Raw genomic sequence first — 16,763 nt, 5'->3', positions numbered from 1 at the left:
AAAGGAGAGCCTTTTCCGTGCCAGGCCACCTGAGACAGACAGCAGCAGCAGTGAAAGAAAACCAGGGAGGAAACAGAGGAAGAAAAAATCAGAGTCAGTTTTGTGAGCTTTTTCCCACTGGTTGCTGTAAGGGCTGAGTTATTGTGTGTGGCTGTTGGCACTCGGGAGTCTGGGGGCTGTGGCATCCCTGGGGACCACGGACGAAGCTGCTGCTCAGGGATCTGCCCCTTTAGCAGCACATCAAACAGTGCTGTCCCTGTGCCTGGCGTGGCTCCTGAGCTTTGAGACTGGAGTGCAGAGCCACGTGGAGAGAGAGGGATCTGCTGAGGGCAGCCTCAGCCCTGCATCATTGGCCTGGACCCTGAAAACCCCTTGGGCACACCTGGACACTGATGCTGGTCCATTTCTGGAGGAGACACAGTCTTACATAGTGCTCAGAAGGGGATATCTTCCATTTTTATCAACTCCCTTTTTATTTGTACAGTGATTCCTTTGTTTAGGAATATTTCCTAGCCCAGGAACTCCAAGAGCTATCCTCATACTTTGAACTGCTTCAGCTGCCTCCCCTACTGATCCAACTTGTGTTATATTGCAGGATCATGGCCCTGAGTGTTTCCTAATGTTCACTCCAGTGTCTGTGTGAATTTTGTATGGCCACTCCCATTTTAATTCCTGGGCTGGAATTTTTGTGATGCATTAGAAGGCAACAGACAGTGTTAAAATTACAGATATTTCTGTATTTCCTTATTGAATATTCAACTCCAGTGACTGGATTTTGAGGGGAGCATTGGGCTAAAAGGAGACCAGAGACATGTCCTGTATTTTAGTACCCAATCAAAGCAATGCATGAATTTGAGTCCTTGATGAGATTTAGGAATCTGAAACTATTTCCATAGACGATCTACCAAAAAAAAGGTATAAATATGTTATTTGAATAAATTATTTGTTATGTGCACTCAAGTGCATATAAGGCATGTATAGATTCTCAAACCTGTCGGTCTTTGCCCATGATGATTGTGCCAGTCTGAAATGTTTTAGAAAAGATACAGTGTAATATTATTTCTCTTTCACAGACATAGAAACTGAGGCAGATGGAGGTTAAATGGCCTACACAAGGTCAATAGCAAGGCTGGGAATAGAACACAAATGTGTAGAGGCTTTTTATTATACTAATAAGGAAACTCTGGAGGTGTGTTTGGCATGGTAATCGGAACCCCAGAGAACTAGGAGCAGTTACTGTGTTCTGTGCATGTCCCCAGGGAGCAATGATGAAACTCCTTTTCTACCTTACCACTCCAGTTCTCCGTGTGTGGTCACCATAGTTTTTACACCACTTAACCTCGTTATTTTTAGTATTGTTAGCATTAGTTGTCCTTTGGGCGTTTAATCCAGGCTCTTTAATTTTCTCTGGAGCCCTTAAGAGGCCCTATGGAAGCCACAAGGGGAGAAAAAAAAGCAATAAACAAACCAAAAGATGAAAAATGATCTTTTGAAACTTCTTCTATTTTGTTGACTTGTCCCCTAATGTTTTTTGTCTTTGTTGTTCTTTCATCATGAAGGACCCTGCTTAAATGTCTAATCTCGGTTTCTTAAAAGTTAATTTACTATTGTTTCTTTCTTCCCCACCCAAGATTAACATCCTGTGTGATGACATAGATGGTTGTTGTCTAAATGGATGTGATGTAACCAACAAAATTGTGTAGGGCGGGTGGGGAAATATTTATATACTTGCGTTAAAAATTACAAAGTAGGTTTGTCTTTTAAACAGAAGGTATTTCAACACTGTTACTGGCAGCATCAGCCTTTAATTTTACAGGTGGCTACCTTTCTAGTAACATTCAGCAAATATTTTAATGGCATGTAAAAAATTTCTCAAAAACAGAATAATGAGGAACGAGGGTGATTTATAATCTGTAATGAATTCTTGCTGACGTTGTCTTTTTATAATAGTGTAGCAGCATCTCTGTCTTTCTGGGGGAAGTGCAAACCAAATTTACCTGAAACATTTGTACCATAATAATCAAATATGTAGCATTTAGATGTAATTTTCTTAATTCAGCTTATCTTCTTAGTGTGATGTTACCTGACTCACAGGTGTCTAACACTAATTCCACTTCATAGAAATTGAGTTAGAGGAGCCAAGATGCTCTGTAAGGCTGTGAGAAAATGCCTGTTAGAAAAAGGCCATGTGCTCATGGCTGCACACCCACTGTTGGTTTCTTTACATTTCCATATCTTTTTCCATGCACAGGTCCATGTATTTTTACATGTTCTCAAAATGTGCAGCTGTAGCTACGAGTTCTCCATGCTCCCCATAGCAGCTCCCTGCAGAGGGAGTGTCCAGTGTGCCCTTCCAGTGTGTTCTTCAAGCACTCCAGCTTCATTTATAGACACTTCATCACTTCCTGAGTCTGTACAAATGTGTTTGTTTTGTTCCTTTCTAAAGTCTAAAGTAAAAGAGGAAATAAATAACATTGAGGGAAGGTGCTCTGCACACTGCAGTTCATCTTGGTCTGCAGAGGCTGCTCTGGGACTGGTTGTGCCCAAGGTAGAAAATAGCCAGGTGCTCTTGTTAGTGGGTTTGGGGCAATCAGTAATTCCAGAGTAATGCAAGGAAACAGAAATGGTGCATCAAGACAGATTTCTCCATTCTTATAAATAAAACAAAGGTATCCTTCAGATATTCTGAAAAATCTGGTTAAAAATTTCATAGAATGGCTTGAAATTGTTGTTCTATTACATGATTCCTTTCTTTTGAATGCTGATTTTGGCAGAAAGAGTGGCAGGTTCTAGAACTGCAAGCCAGCCCAGTCCAGTAATCCCAGATCAGCAGTGACTGATCCAGAGTTCCACGTTCCTGATGGAGTCTGTGTTCACCCCCATACCACAGCAAGGCCTGGGGATTCTTCCCTGCTGTAACCAAGAAATTGGAGTTACAAATGTCTGGTTGACTGCAAATCCCCCCTGGCCAGCTCCTTCTGGATCAGCATTGGAATTCTTGTGACATGCTGGTTCAAGTTGTTGGAAATACAATTTAAAATTGATGTTCCAAAGGTAGATCAAAACCAAACCTCCTGTATTGCTGGTGTTTTACCTTACTTGAATTTAAGACCACCTCTGGCTTTCTATTTAGAAGCTCCTAAAGATAATATCACAGATCAAAGAGTAGCCAAAGGCTAATCATTTTGTTATTATTGCTCAACAAGCTGCTTAACAAAATATATTTTGTTCACACAAAATAAATGGATCTGAAGCACAAATGTTTTCTGTCCCTGCTGCTATTAAAATATGTGGTAAGCTTTATAAGCTATGATAGTGCATGGGTTTCTTAAGGACCATGTATCAAACTGGGCTGCTTTTGGAAATGAAAATGTAGAAGAAATTAATATTCTTACACCCTTACAGAATGTTTCATGTTGTAGTTCCCAGTTTAATAGGAAATTGCATAGGACTGATGTGTACTCTGGGCAAGTTACTTCAGTTTTGAGTGCAGGGTTTTTCTTTGCAGCCTGTCTTTCCTTCACACTGCTTGTTGGACGCTTTGGGTCTGCCTGCCTTCTATGGTCTGCACAGTTCCTGGCACCACACCTGCCCAGTGAATGCCTTTGGGATCTCTGAGGAGAATTATGATACAAATAATGAGGAGCTCATTGTTTCTCTGCAGGAATAGCAGCAGGAATTTACAGGTCACAGGTTGGATGTGCTTGGAAACGTACCTGTTTAGTGTACCTAATACTTGTTTTCTCTGAATGCCTGGTCTTATTTCTAGGGAGTTGTCAGTTGTGGTAACGAGTCATGACAGCACTATGGTTACTGGAGTAGTGTCTCTTGCATTAGCTGGAGTTCTTGATCTCTAAGGACTCCTTTTAAACAGATGTCACAGCCCTGGTTATGTACTATTCTTGATAAGCTACCTTGGAACTGGTATCCTGGCAGAGTCTTCAAAGCCTTCAAACCCCAAGTAGATGCTAATTCGAAATAATTTCAAATATGCAGAGGTTTCAGTTGTTATGTAGTGTTGTCACATCCTGAACTGGCTGAATGTTTGTCCTGTGTTTCTGTGAGGCAGCACTGGCTTCCAGGTTAGTCACACATGTTGTGTCCCCAGCTCTAGTCATGCAGCAGGCAAGTGAGCATCATCTACCAGTGTCCACTCAGAGGAGGCTTTACAGCAGGTAAAGCTCATGTGATAATAGAATGGAAAAGCTGGAGGCAAGAGACCTAAAAATAAAAATAGCACCATCACAGATGATGAGAAAATAAAATCTCCTTCCATTTTTAGGAGAGATTTTTATTGATGTTACAGAAAGGCTTGTTTCTTCTGACTTTTTTGCTGACCATGGTGTTCTGAGAATGATTCTGTAATAGGCAGGTCTTCAGAAGAAGGTACCCAAGTTTGGATTTATTCTGTGGTTTTGCATATACTTGTTTGTGTAGGAATGTAAATGGGCTTTGTACCAAAACTTCTGGTTCTGTAGTTCAGGTTGGTGAGGACTTCTGGACCTGTCTTGCTTGATTTAGTGTCATGTTACTATCTCCTTTTTTTTTTCTCTATTTTGAACTGTTTGTGGAGCAAAAATTTACCTGTTGAATTATGCTGTCTGCTGCCTGAAGATTTGTTGTAGATTAATTCAAGAGAGAGTGTCCAAATCCTGCTGAGGCTGTGGCAGCACTCCATCTGCTGGGACTTTGGCATTGCAGAATCCCGAGCACGAGTCCAATTTTTGTCCTGCATGTTGTTCCTTGAATTCTGCTCTTAGTGCCTTGACCCCTCAAATGTACAGCTCAGTATTGGGAGCTTTTACTAAAGGTATCTTCTTCTTTCTTTCTTCCTTTCTTTCCTCTCTCTTTCTATGGAACAGAGATAACATACTTCATATAGGCAAGGAGCTTACTTTACATTAGAAGAGGAAGACCTGACCTCTCTTGCTGCAAGTGAAACTGTATTTTCCCTGCCTTGAAACTACCAGTGAAATGCATTTTGGACTGACTTATAATGCTGTGATTTATGCTGTGGTATGCTTTGTGATATTACAATGTCCTTTTGCCTTTGTGTTTGATTTTCTCCCCTCTGATAAATTTTACTGGGTATTTACCCAAAATGCCCATAGGAGAGCGAGGCATTCTCCCTGCTGTTTGCTGCCTCAGAGAAGGATTCCCATGTTTTTTTCCCTCCAATTAACCTCACTGCAATTTCTTTCCCTCCCCCCTGCCTTGTTCTGAAATAGTATTAACATGGGAGATATTTTTAAATAGAAAACTGGAAGAAAACATATTTCTTATTCTTATGTATACATGTTACACACAAATGTGAGTGAGTGACCAGAAGCACCTTCTTCATTTTCCATTTTGAACTTCTCATATATGTAAAACTGAGAAGAAAAGTTGTAGTACTTGTTCTGTTTCTTCCATTCCAAGACATGCTAAGCAAGTCACTTGCCCTTCTTTATCAGAGTGAAAATACTTTGATCCAGTTTTCTGAAGACAATACTCATTTCATAAGAATATTTAATCAGTAGAAAATAGAGAGGATTTAGTTTGTTTGTTTAGTATTTAACCAAGTGAATAAGGCAGATTAGGGGAAGGGGGGACACTGGACCCATAAACAAGGTGATATATAATATTTTTTTTCGTTCTCCTTTTAAATAAATACCGATCAGCTTTATGTTCAGAGACAATAGGAGCCGTTGGCTTAAATTTGCAGTTTACTGTATTTATGGCTGTAATATCAAGGTGCTGCCGTCGTAATTTCATGCCCCAATGAGAAGAGCAAGGTCGAAGCAAATGCTTCCATCGGCATCTGCTAACACACTAACTCATAAACAAGGCCCGGCTGGATCAGGTGGCACGGAATAATACAGGCTAATGAAATACAGCACAGCTTTCCATTACTGTTAGTTTTTACAGTGTCGTCATTACGTGTAATTTATGTTTAAAAAATTCAATTTTATACAAGGCTCTGGGAAATAGGGGTCTGCAGGTCACCCGACGACTTTTAACGGCTCTGAGAGTCCTTATTGCACTCTACTGTTCCAACAAAATGTTAATAATAAATAATGAAAAAAAATCCTCTTTTACTTTTTCTCTGGTTTGCATATCTTGCTCTGTCTTTTTAATTACAAGTGGCTAAGGAGAGTTTGGGGCTGTGTGTGATGTCAGGAGTTGTCCCCTTTGCTGGTGCTCCCAGAGGGGGGTTACTATCTGCTTGCTTTTCTTTTGTCTGTCTATCAATCACCCGGGATCCTGTAAATGGAGTAAACACAGCTGAGGAGAGGGAGATACTTAACAACCTCTCTCCCAAACCCTCACCCTCTGACATTGCCCTCCTCTCCTCCATTACACTTCATTTTATTATAGACTCCGAAAAGCTTAGCTAGGAAGAGAAACTGCTGCTGTATTTATTTATTTATTTATTTATACTTGTTATGCCAAAATACTTTTTATTTTAACCTTTTCAGTCCTGGCTGACTCGCTGTGTAATTCCTAGCCTTGTTCTGATAGTCTGATTTTCCTTCCTTATTTTAGTGCTGTGCAGCTGAGGTTAGAGCACCCTTATCAGTTCTGATTGCTGCTTAGTCACCCTGATGGGTTAAAGTGTATCATGTTTCTGAAAGATTGCACTTGCATAATTAACAGTCTTGTAGATGAATAGAGCTGTAAGAATTCAAAGCCCTTTCAGCAACTTTTCGAATTACTTTTATTTCTGCATTTCTCAGCCTGACAGTTGAGACCAGTCCATGTTCCTTTGATGTGTGGGTTCCTTTACTAAAGTTTGAGCTGGAAGTGCAGTAGGAGGATGTTTACATTCAAATGCAATGTCTCAGTGTAAATTAAGGGGAAAAATCATACTGATATTTCTGAAACCTTATATTTTATTCAAATATTGGGTCGGGCTCAGCCTCGTGAATGACCATGTGTGAAAGAAAATAGATCAGGAGACTTTGCCTTTTTGACCTTTCTGAACATTCAGCTCAGCACAGAGTGGGACGTAGGAGACAGATTTGATAACAGTCACCCAGCGCTGCATGTAACTGACTGAACAGGTGGAATCATTAGTCTGGATCAGATCCCAGAAGGATTTTATGATGATTCTTTTAAAATGTGGCCATGTTCTTTCTGAGCAGAGTTGACTCAGTGGCTTCCAGGAACAGAAGTGTAATGTCATTTCAGGGTGCAGATCTTCCTTTTAGTCATGTGGTACCAGGCACTAACTTCAGGTGGTCACGGAGTTTGTTGTAGATAAACAACTTGTCCTGTCCTACTTTGTTTTTGCCTTAATAGAAAGTGTGTGGGGAAAAGCCAGCAGCTGCCCCCCCCTGCCCCACAGCCTCTCCTGCCTTTTGTCCCTGCTTCAGGGTGGTCTCCTAGACTGGTAATAAAGCTGGCTTTGGAAACCCACAAAGAAACTGATTTTTCCCTACCACCTTTCTTTATTATGGCAGAATTCTTAATTTCACCTAAACAGAAATGTCTCCCCAAAAACTGATGTAGCCTTCAGGTTGTGAAAATCTTATGTGAATTACTGGACTGAGCAATGTAAGAAGGAATATAATGAAGAAAAATATATTTTCAGTGCATAGGATGGGAAAAGGCTTGTCACTAATATGCCAGAGCCTGCATCAGAAGAAGAAAAAGCAGTGGCTCATCTGGTTAAGTTCATGGAAGGATTTTACATTGCAATTATTGCTACTGTGCTTTGACAGAAAATAGGTAAAACATCTCCTGAGTTTTATTTTCTGTCTGCCAGAGGTTCAGTTCTGACCTTGGAGCACTTCTCATGTCTGTATGTGTCACCTCTTCCTCATCTGTGAAATAGGGGTAACAGTCCTGTAAGTACTCCTCTGCTTCAGAGTGGTCGTAAGAGGAACAGTATTTTGATGTACATAAGGTCCTTAAATAGTAAGAGATATTATAAAAGGATATAAACAGACAGTGAAGTCTTAAAAGTTCTTGTACAAAAGAACTCTTTAATACAGCACCCAAGATGCAGGCACCAAGAGATGCTTGTGACAACCCATTTCATTCTCTGACTTGCTCTGCTTCTGTGTTTGACTACAATTTACAGAGGCTGAGTGATGCCTGCAAATTGAGGGGCAGCAGTGGCAATCAAAAAAGAGGGTCAAAACCGTCATGGGTGCTGGATTATTCAAATCAACACCCTCAAGCCTGAAAAGGAATTTCAAAAACTTTGTGAAAATTATGGCTAATTCCTTGCAGTGGCCGTGGTGCTGTAGAGGATGAGGCTGGGGGAAGGGAGCAGGTTTGCATTCTGTGGGGCTCTGAAGACAGTTTCTGTGCATCCTTCTCCTCAGCTCAGTCCTTGCTCAGTACCCTCTGCGGTTAGATTATTCCTTGCAGATAGCAATCAACTGGAAGGAAGTGTGTGTCTAATTTGCATGAGATTATTTAAAACAAAAAAAAGGTCTGCATTAGTCAGGGTGATGGTAAACAACGCAAAGAGATGCCTTTTATAATATAGCCGTGGCTCAGCTTTCAAAGCCAAATATAATTCACTTACAATTGGCAGTTTCCTTTATTGTTCCTTTTAACCTTTTGCATTCTGCATGGACTTGATCTTACTGCAGCCGCAGAACAACAGAAATGTTTGTTTTCCAAAGTGTTGGAAAGTGAATTTAGAGCAATTCCAATGTTAGCTGAGGTGATTTTCTTGAGATACCTGTTTGGGAGCTGTACTAGACACAAAGGCCCAGTTTTTGTGACACTGCTTTTGCATCCAAGGGCAGTGATATTATTTTTGGGTTGCCAATTTCCTGCTAGATTAGAACAATGAATGAACATGGATACTTTTTCATGTAGTGCAGTGATAGGACTGTGATAAAATAAAGCAAGATTAGATATTGGAACAGATGACACTTAGATCTGGCTTTGAAATTCACACTTTTGTATGTAATTAATACATCCAAGTTGAATAATTTGGGCATGGAAAATTCATACTGTGTGCATATATAGGTGGTGAATTTGAAAAAAAAAAATCATTCCAAAGGGAAATGTGGTTAAGTTAGCTATAATTGCCTGAGGAGAGCCTTAGAATATTTTGTCCATTTTTGTTACTGTGTGTGAGGAATGATCAGCATGAAGGCAGGTGTATTTCTGAGTGCAGAGATGACTTGTCATTACTGAGTGTCCACTGTGCAGACTTACTCCATATATATGCTTAAGGAATCAGCTCCAGGACTCCCTTGATCTTGAGGCCAAGATCACAATGCCTTAAAAGCATCATGTCCAGATGAAGGAGGTTTTCCAGGTAATCCCAGTCTTCTCCTCTGATATTTAAAAAGGGATGTAGCTGTGGTGTTCATCTCTCTGTAATATTAAAAAGCTAGTTTTTTTAAAGTATTAAGTTCAGGAATTTCATCTACCAGCAGTGCTTTATGGATCTCAAGCAGGGGTGATTGAGAGAAAGTATTTCCCTATTTTTTTCCCAGTGCTGTCCTGTTCATTCCATTTTCCTCACTGTGCTCAGTCCCTTCAAGAATCATGTGAGAATCAAGTGGTCTGCCTCTTATCTTATAAATCTCTTTCCTTAAATCCACATTCTCACTTCCCTCTTTCTGAGTGTTTTTGCATGCCCTGGGTGGATGGTGAAAGGTGCTGAATCCCCTCACATGTTCCTCATAGCAGGGACACTGGGTTTTTTTGTGCTTCTGTGCAGGAGAGTAAATGCTACACAGCTGTCCAGCTCCCACTTCTTCATGACTGCCATCTGAGTACTAAATTCTTTTTCTAGAGGATGTTTTCTCTTGTTGGAAAAAGTAATCCAGCTGTGCTTCCTTCTTCAGAGATGCTGGTCGTTGTGAATCCTTTAGCTGCTTTTCTTTTCCCCCTTGTTGGCCAAATAGTTTCCATATGTTGTGGCCAATTACAGATGGTCATCGTGGCATTTCCTGATGGCAGGAGTCACTGCAACAACACGTACCATGTGTGCAGTGTTACTCCAGCTCTGTGTGAAATGAAAGCCAGCCTGCCCTGGGGCAATCCAATCATGCACCAATGGGCCGGGGCAATGCTCAGCTGAAAGTTGGGCTTGGCCTTGTTTTGATCTGTTTTGTTATAGTTTTATTTCCTCCTTACATTCTGTGTCCCATTCATACTAATCACAGTCAGTCCTGATTTTTTTTCTTTTTATTTCTGCATTTGTCATAAAATAAAGCAAATTATTCCCGTCTTCGGAAACGATCTAGACTAATTAGTCGTCTAACCCAATAATTAGTTTTTTGTTTCCCTGTCTGTTTTCATGCATTATTGTTAGTTTTTTCCCCTGTTTTTTTTTTTACACCATTACAGATTAAAATGAGCCACATTTGCAGTTGATGGTATCTTTTTTTCGGGGGAAGAATGGAGAATTGCAATAGAAAGCTACTTCAAAAGCAGCAATAAACTCAAGGATAAATTAAGGAAATTGAATGAGCCACATTTGGAAGCAGCGTTGAGGCTAATATTCTGTCGCTTAAGCTTAAATTGCAACAGAGAAAGAGAGAGGGAGACATTCCAGTGAATCCAAAATTGGGGAGGCATTACTGCTCAAGTCAGTGCCAAAATTCTTTGCAGCTTGAAAGGGTTCTGCCTGGCTTGAGAATTTAATTATGTGTGCATAAAGTGGGTAAAGGTGCTAAACTGATTTCATTTCCTCTGCTCCCCCAGGCCTGACAGATGAAGAAATCGACCTGGCTTTCCAGCAGTCGGGCACGAGCGCGGATGAGCCCCAGTCCCCAGCTCCTTCCACACACCCGGTGCCAGCTCAGCCTCCTCACCCCGTGGTGTATAGTGAGTGCCACTTGGAAAAATACCTGCTCCCAGTTCCTTTCTGCTGTGATTCCTGCAGCAATTCACAGATTCGTGTGCTGCATCCCGGATTTCAGTTCCACTGATGCCATACTTTTTGTCAGAATCGGACACCAAATGTTATTTGAATGCACTTGGTGGTTGCTGATGCCTGTGACAAGATCATGTTACACAAGGAAAATGAGATACAAATGATCACTGTCTACAAACAAATGTCATCCATACCAGCCTGTGACACCTCTTGACCTGAAGGTGGAAAGTCAATGCAAATTAGATTCTGACACACTGTAAGGACATCAGAAAAGCACTTTGTCAACACGGGACTCAGGCTCCCCTTCTCAAACTTGGAAAACTTTTCTCTCTGATCTTAAATAACCTGAGGTGACAGCAGAAATTCTGTGTAGACTACGTGGATATGACTGTATGATTTTTGTGTACAAAATACACTCTCAAAGAAATTGTAGCATCCCAACATAATCTGTGTAGACTCAAAATTTACATATATATTTGCATTTTAAAACAAACCTCGCAAAAAAGTATCTGAGCTCCAAACAATAAAAACCAAAGTACACACCATTAAAAATCCATCAAAAGAAGCTGTTCAGCTCACATGTGTGTCTGGTAGTTTTGAAAATCACTTCACTTACCTGCCAAGTATAAAGAATAGGATTTTGTTGCTGCTCTTAAACAGCTCTATGGCAGATATTGACTGATGTAACACTGCACTTAGAGCTGTGTATTAGTTTATGGCACAGGTTTGCTATTGCTGGAGACAATACTAGACTTACTTTTGGAGATTTTAGCCGCTCTGATTTGGCGCAGTTTGAGATGAAAAACTTTTGTGATAATAGTGGGCTCAGAACCGGAATATTTCTGGCTGTTGTATTGTTTGTGCTTATGAACTCTAGGGCTGAATTCTGCCTCCTGGACTAATTCCTGTCTGCTGTAGTCCACAGAAAATGCCAGGAAAGCAAAATCTGCTGTCTGGCTGTAGAAGCAGGGCCAGATCCCTCTTGGTGCCGTCCATTGCTCATTCAGATAACTCTTACTACAACCTAGTACTGGAAGAGTTAATTTTCCCTTATTTCAGTGTTCCCCTAGTGTGAGTGGAGCAGGGAAGAAGCATGCAGTGCAGTTCAGCCTGGGAAACGCCGTCATCACTGTTAACCCTGGCAGCTTTATCACTCTTTGGTTGTTTTCCTTTTGCTATTTTGGGTTTCCTCAAAGCAGCAGCTCCCATTTTCTTCTTGCTAGGTAAGAATCTTAACAAAAATTTCAACGTCAGAATGTTCCCAGTAACAGCTTGAAAGAGAATTTTGAAAGTGTGATTCTGTAGTGCTTGGAAATCAAAGGTGACTAAAAATACCACCAAATAAAAGCCTTCACAGAGGTTCTGATTGTAAACTTGTGCTGTAGCTTTGTGATCTGGTTGGTGCTTTTTAAATAATCTGAACCCAAAGCTTTTCCCTGGGAGGCAGTCATTTTCAGCAGCCCCCAGAATTGGGGAAGGGGTGACAATTCATTCATTAGGTATTGTTCCTTCCCACTCTGGCCATTGGTAGTAGACCTTCAATTTAAGCTTAACTTCTAAATGGATCCATAAAATGAATAAAAAGCTGGACATACATGGTATTTGTTTCACCAAAATACTTGTTTTGATTAGCTCTCATCTGTGCCCTATTCTAGTTCTTGATTGGTGTAGTCTTGGTGGGTGTTAGTGATGGATCCATCTTTGTTGTCTTCTATTAAGTGCTTTCCATGGTATCAGAACAGCAAAAGGAATATGTGTATTTTCCTAGGCCTGATGGGTAAGGCTGTGCAGTGGCTCAGTGCTCCTTCAAGGTGTGTTTTTGCTGTAGGTTATTTTATCAGTTGGATGCTAATCCTGTCATGAATACTCCTGAATTGTCCAAATCTGCTTCAGGACAGTTTTTTCTGTGATAGTTTACCAAGCCAGTTTATCTTTCACAGTCTTGTCAGGGGCTGCCATGTACAGAGGAAGATAGATGCTACTTTTTCTGTTTATCTTTTATGCTTATCATCTCACAGAGTGTTTGACACTGAGCTGGAATGCTGCTAGAGTAGAAGTTTGAAAGAATATCTGAATGACCAGGGAGACAGAGAGGCTGCTCAGTCTGTACATTGAATTGGTGATGGGAACAGCTCGTGTTGAAGAGCTTATATTGAAAAAGACTGCAAGCTATATTTGCCTTCTCCAAAGAAGACACTGAGTTTCTTGTGAAGCAACATCTGATCTGCTAGAGTTTAGGTCTTCAAGACCTGAACCACTTTGTGTCTGATATCTTTGCTTCTTTTTAAGGTTTTTTTTTGAGTAGTTCTGACACCTCTACACAAAACGCAGAGTGAGGAGGGTTTTGTGCTGGAAACAGAGGCTTGTGTTTTAAGAAATCAGATTTCTCTCTGCACCCTCTTCCCACAAGGTGTTGCTGCTTCATGTTTAAAAATTACATTGAACTGTGGGTTACAAGTACAGGAGTTCAGGATGGTTCAGAACCTTCTCAGGCATTTCTTCAGCAGGAATGAAGCAAGAGCCAAGCTGGTGATGTTGCCAGTAAAGCAGGTGTGAGATGCCCACTCCTGTGAGTCACAGCAATAAATCCTGGGTACCCCTTTTGAATTGGCTTCCTTGATCTTCTGCTGTTGGCTTCCTTGATCTTCTGCTGTTGCCACCACAGTTTGTCCTATTTCTTAAATTCATACCACTTAAATACTGCCTTTTGTACAATTGAACTTAATGTTCTAATGTTTTATTGGAAGTATCTCTAATTTTTATACATATTTCCTAATTCTTGAAGAGTTAACAAGAAAAAAAACACACTTGTAAGCCATCAGGGTAGCATAGGTTTTGTATGCTGAACCCCTTCTGGTTGAAGAGAAAGTATAAAAACTTCTTTTGGGAAGAGACAATAAGTAAATTTCTAGTATTTTAGGTCAATACCGTGTCTATCTCTTCTCCTCTTGTTCTGGAGGAGTAATTCCTTCTCTCCAGTTTGTACTTTTGCCAAGAGGTGTCAAAACTGCTTTAAAAAAAAAGCTTAAAGAAAGCTCGAATTTGATTAATATAGAGAAACAAGACTTTGCCTGACTGATAATAAAACTGATAAATGACATTTGAATTACTTGTAGCAGTAATTTATTACATAAAATATCTTTTATTTGACATGCGATTAGTTGCTGGAAGCATCACTCAATCTGACTAGTTTAAACATGCTCTAAAATGAACCCCCAGTAAAAAAACAGGGCTGTCTGCTATTGCTGTTATGAAATACACTAATCCAGCAGTGAGGACAAAAATCTGACTTTAAATATTTAAATGATTAATTTGTTGTTTGTGTTTTTAGTTTTTTTTACCTTTCTAACCCATATAATTACAAGCAAACTCGGGGGAGTTTCTGAGCAAGGTGTGCAAAGCTGCATGTTTATCATCCAGGTATTGTCTGTGTTGTTCCCCATGGTGTTTATGGGCTCCATTTGTGGGGGTTTGTGCAGGTTTTACACCTGCTTAAAAATCGGCTCCAGTGACTTTTTTCTTGACATTTGGATCTTCTTTTCCCATCCTTGTGTCTTCATTATGTGGCAGTCTGTGGAATACAGACTGTTTCCTTGCACAGTTAAACTAGAATCCAAACTCTTTTTTTTATTTCCCCAACACCTTTCCATCGATTCACGGTTTTCTTTTGGAGAATCACTTCTTCCAGCATCAGTTTCTACAGTTTTAAATCTGGATATAGTGAAGCTGACCTTAAGTTGGATGCACAAGGCCTAATTAGTTGCTGTTAGGAAAGGTAATTCTTAGGTGAATGGGGATCTTAAAAATAGTGTTTATTCTGGAAATGCAATTTACAGTGACTGCTGGGGAAATTAAATATACTAAGGAAAACCACAGATTTATATCTGGAGAAAACATCTGTGTCCCTTCCATTTGACTTTTGAAGGTCTCTTAGTAGAATGGTTTGTTACTTCTGCCGTGCCTAAAGTAACTGGGCTGTCAGTGCTTTTTCACTTTATCTGGATGTTATTTGTTTTACAAGTGGAGAAATTGAGGATATGCAAACAGTCAGTGTGAGCATGGAGCTTAAAATGAAGAAACTCCTAAGTCTGTCTTCATGCTTTAGATTAGAGAATTGCAGAGAAAAATAAAGGTTGAATGTGGAATTTAGGCAGAGCTGTGACATTCTTTGTAACATTGTGAAGTTGCTGTGGTCAGTGCAGAGCCTTTACAGCATCCCTCACTTGCTCACTTCTTCTCTCCACCCCCTGCACTTTTTTTTTTTTTTTTTTTGTCACAAGACAGATTTCACACATCTCTAAAATGAGTAAAATGGCATTTCAGCTTCTTGTCTTTATAGACTCTCTGAACTTTAGGAAAGATCATTCTGGTCCCTTTTCATTAATAATGAAAACCAGGGGGCAATAAAATGTTCTTAGCTCAAGCATTATAGGAATGGAGGGAGAGATGAGTGAGGTGAAAGGGCAAAGCAGATGGATTCCTACAGGTGTGTCTCCTTCCTGCTCGGAGGTCAGTGGAGCTGGGAGGGACTTTGGGACAGCCCATCAAGGACAGCCATGGGCAGGATCACAGACCCCAGAGATAATCAACCCTGGACAGCAGCAGCTCAGCCTGGAACAAATTGTGTTGTCATAAAAGGGTATTTTTAGTCAGAAGTTCAGGGGAGAGAACTGGACAACCAAGAGACTTCAGATGCCAGAGTGACAGTGGGGGCACAGCACAGGGGGAAAGTGGAAGAGATGGCTGGGGTTCACAGCAAGATTAGCAAGAGATCATTTTAAATCCTGACATGTACACAGCCAGTTACTGCAGCTTAGCTGACGTGTGTTAACTCATTAAGTTAAAAAGTTATGATAATTTGATCATGTGCCTAAGCTCCAAAACTGCAACTGCAGCAACCCAAAATACTCCTGGTGACACTATTCACCAGTTCTGACAGAGATGCCTTAATTTGTTCAGATTTCTAGCCAGAGGATAATTTCAGCTCAAATGTAGCAAGAAGCTCTGAGAGCCAGTGTTTGGGAGTCAGACCCAGATACTCTGGACCCTAAGTGCTGGGACTAGGGGTAACCTTTGGAATGAAATGCCTGTAGAAGAATTCAGCAGCAAGGAAAATGGCAATAGGTGAGCAAAGCAGAAAGGAGACCAGAAGCACCCATTTCAGCCAGTTAAGCCTCCTAAATTGAGACTTTGAAGAACATAATGCATTTATGAGACATTGTAGTCACATGTAGATTTGGAGACCACACCGGTCTCCCATCTCGTCAGTTCTGCCCACATCCTGCCATTGCACTTTAGGCAGATCATTCTGCATCCTCTTTATTATTAAAGAAAACTGGGGGCAGTACAGGGTTCGTTCAGGGAACTGCGAGGGAGGTGACAGGATCAGTCTGCTGGAAAGCTGCAGGTATCTTCTGATCCTGCTGAAGGAGCAGGGCACACCATGCCTTTGCTTTCCTCTGTGGAGCCTCTAAGCTTCTCTGTACAATTGTGTGTTAAATATCTCAAGCTTTTGTCTACTTCTGTACCTCTCTGTAGATACTTAATTACATATTTTCTCTCTGCTCTTTATGTGTGCTTTGGTCCCTATTTGTAATTTAAGCTCGAAAGACACTGGATCCTTCCTCCATGAAGTGGTCCATAATTGCTGACACAGTTTTCATAAACCCATTTATTGCCCCGATAGATTTATCTTCTTTCTTGAAACATTCCCTTACTTCCTTCCTTTCTCCTGCACTCTTTTGGGTCTCTGGTTCTGTCCCCATTTTCAAAAATTATGATACTGGGTAACAATATCCAGGTAAGGAGTATTCAGGTAAGGAGTTAACCTTAGCTATTACCAGGCCCAGGGACAGTTACCTGGGTTCAGAGTGCCTTCTACAAGGAAAGAGTAGGGCAAAACAGCTTGATGGACCCTCTTTAATTGCTG

The 16,763-nt window shown here is 40.7% G+C and overlaps 1 protein-coding gene across 1 annotated transcript in view; it reads left to right on the top strand.

Moving 5' to 3' along the window:
• PEX14 (peroxisomal biogenesis factor 14) overlaps nucleotides 1–16,763 on the top strand; it is a gene marked incomplete at its 5' end in the record, with an annotated part of 66,764 nt that overhangs the window by 42,074 nt on the left and 7,927 nt on the right. The window contains 1 exon segment of the mRNA XM_058818560.1: nucleotides 10,663–10,785. Within this exon segment, the coding sequence (XP_058674543.1) occupies nucleotides 10,663–10,785 (123 nt within the window).

Source organism: Ammospiza caudacuta, chromosome 22 (genome assembly GCF_027887145.1).
Source record: "Ammospiza caudacuta isolate bAmmCau1 chromosome 22, bAmmCau1.pri, whole genome shotgun sequence".
Classification (NCBI taxonomy): Eukaryota; Metazoa; Chordata; class Aves; order Passeriformes; family Passerellidae; genus Ammospiza; species Ammospiza caudacuta.
Note: the sequence above shows the minus strand (reverse complement) of the source record. Positions and strands in the feature narration are given on the sequence as shown.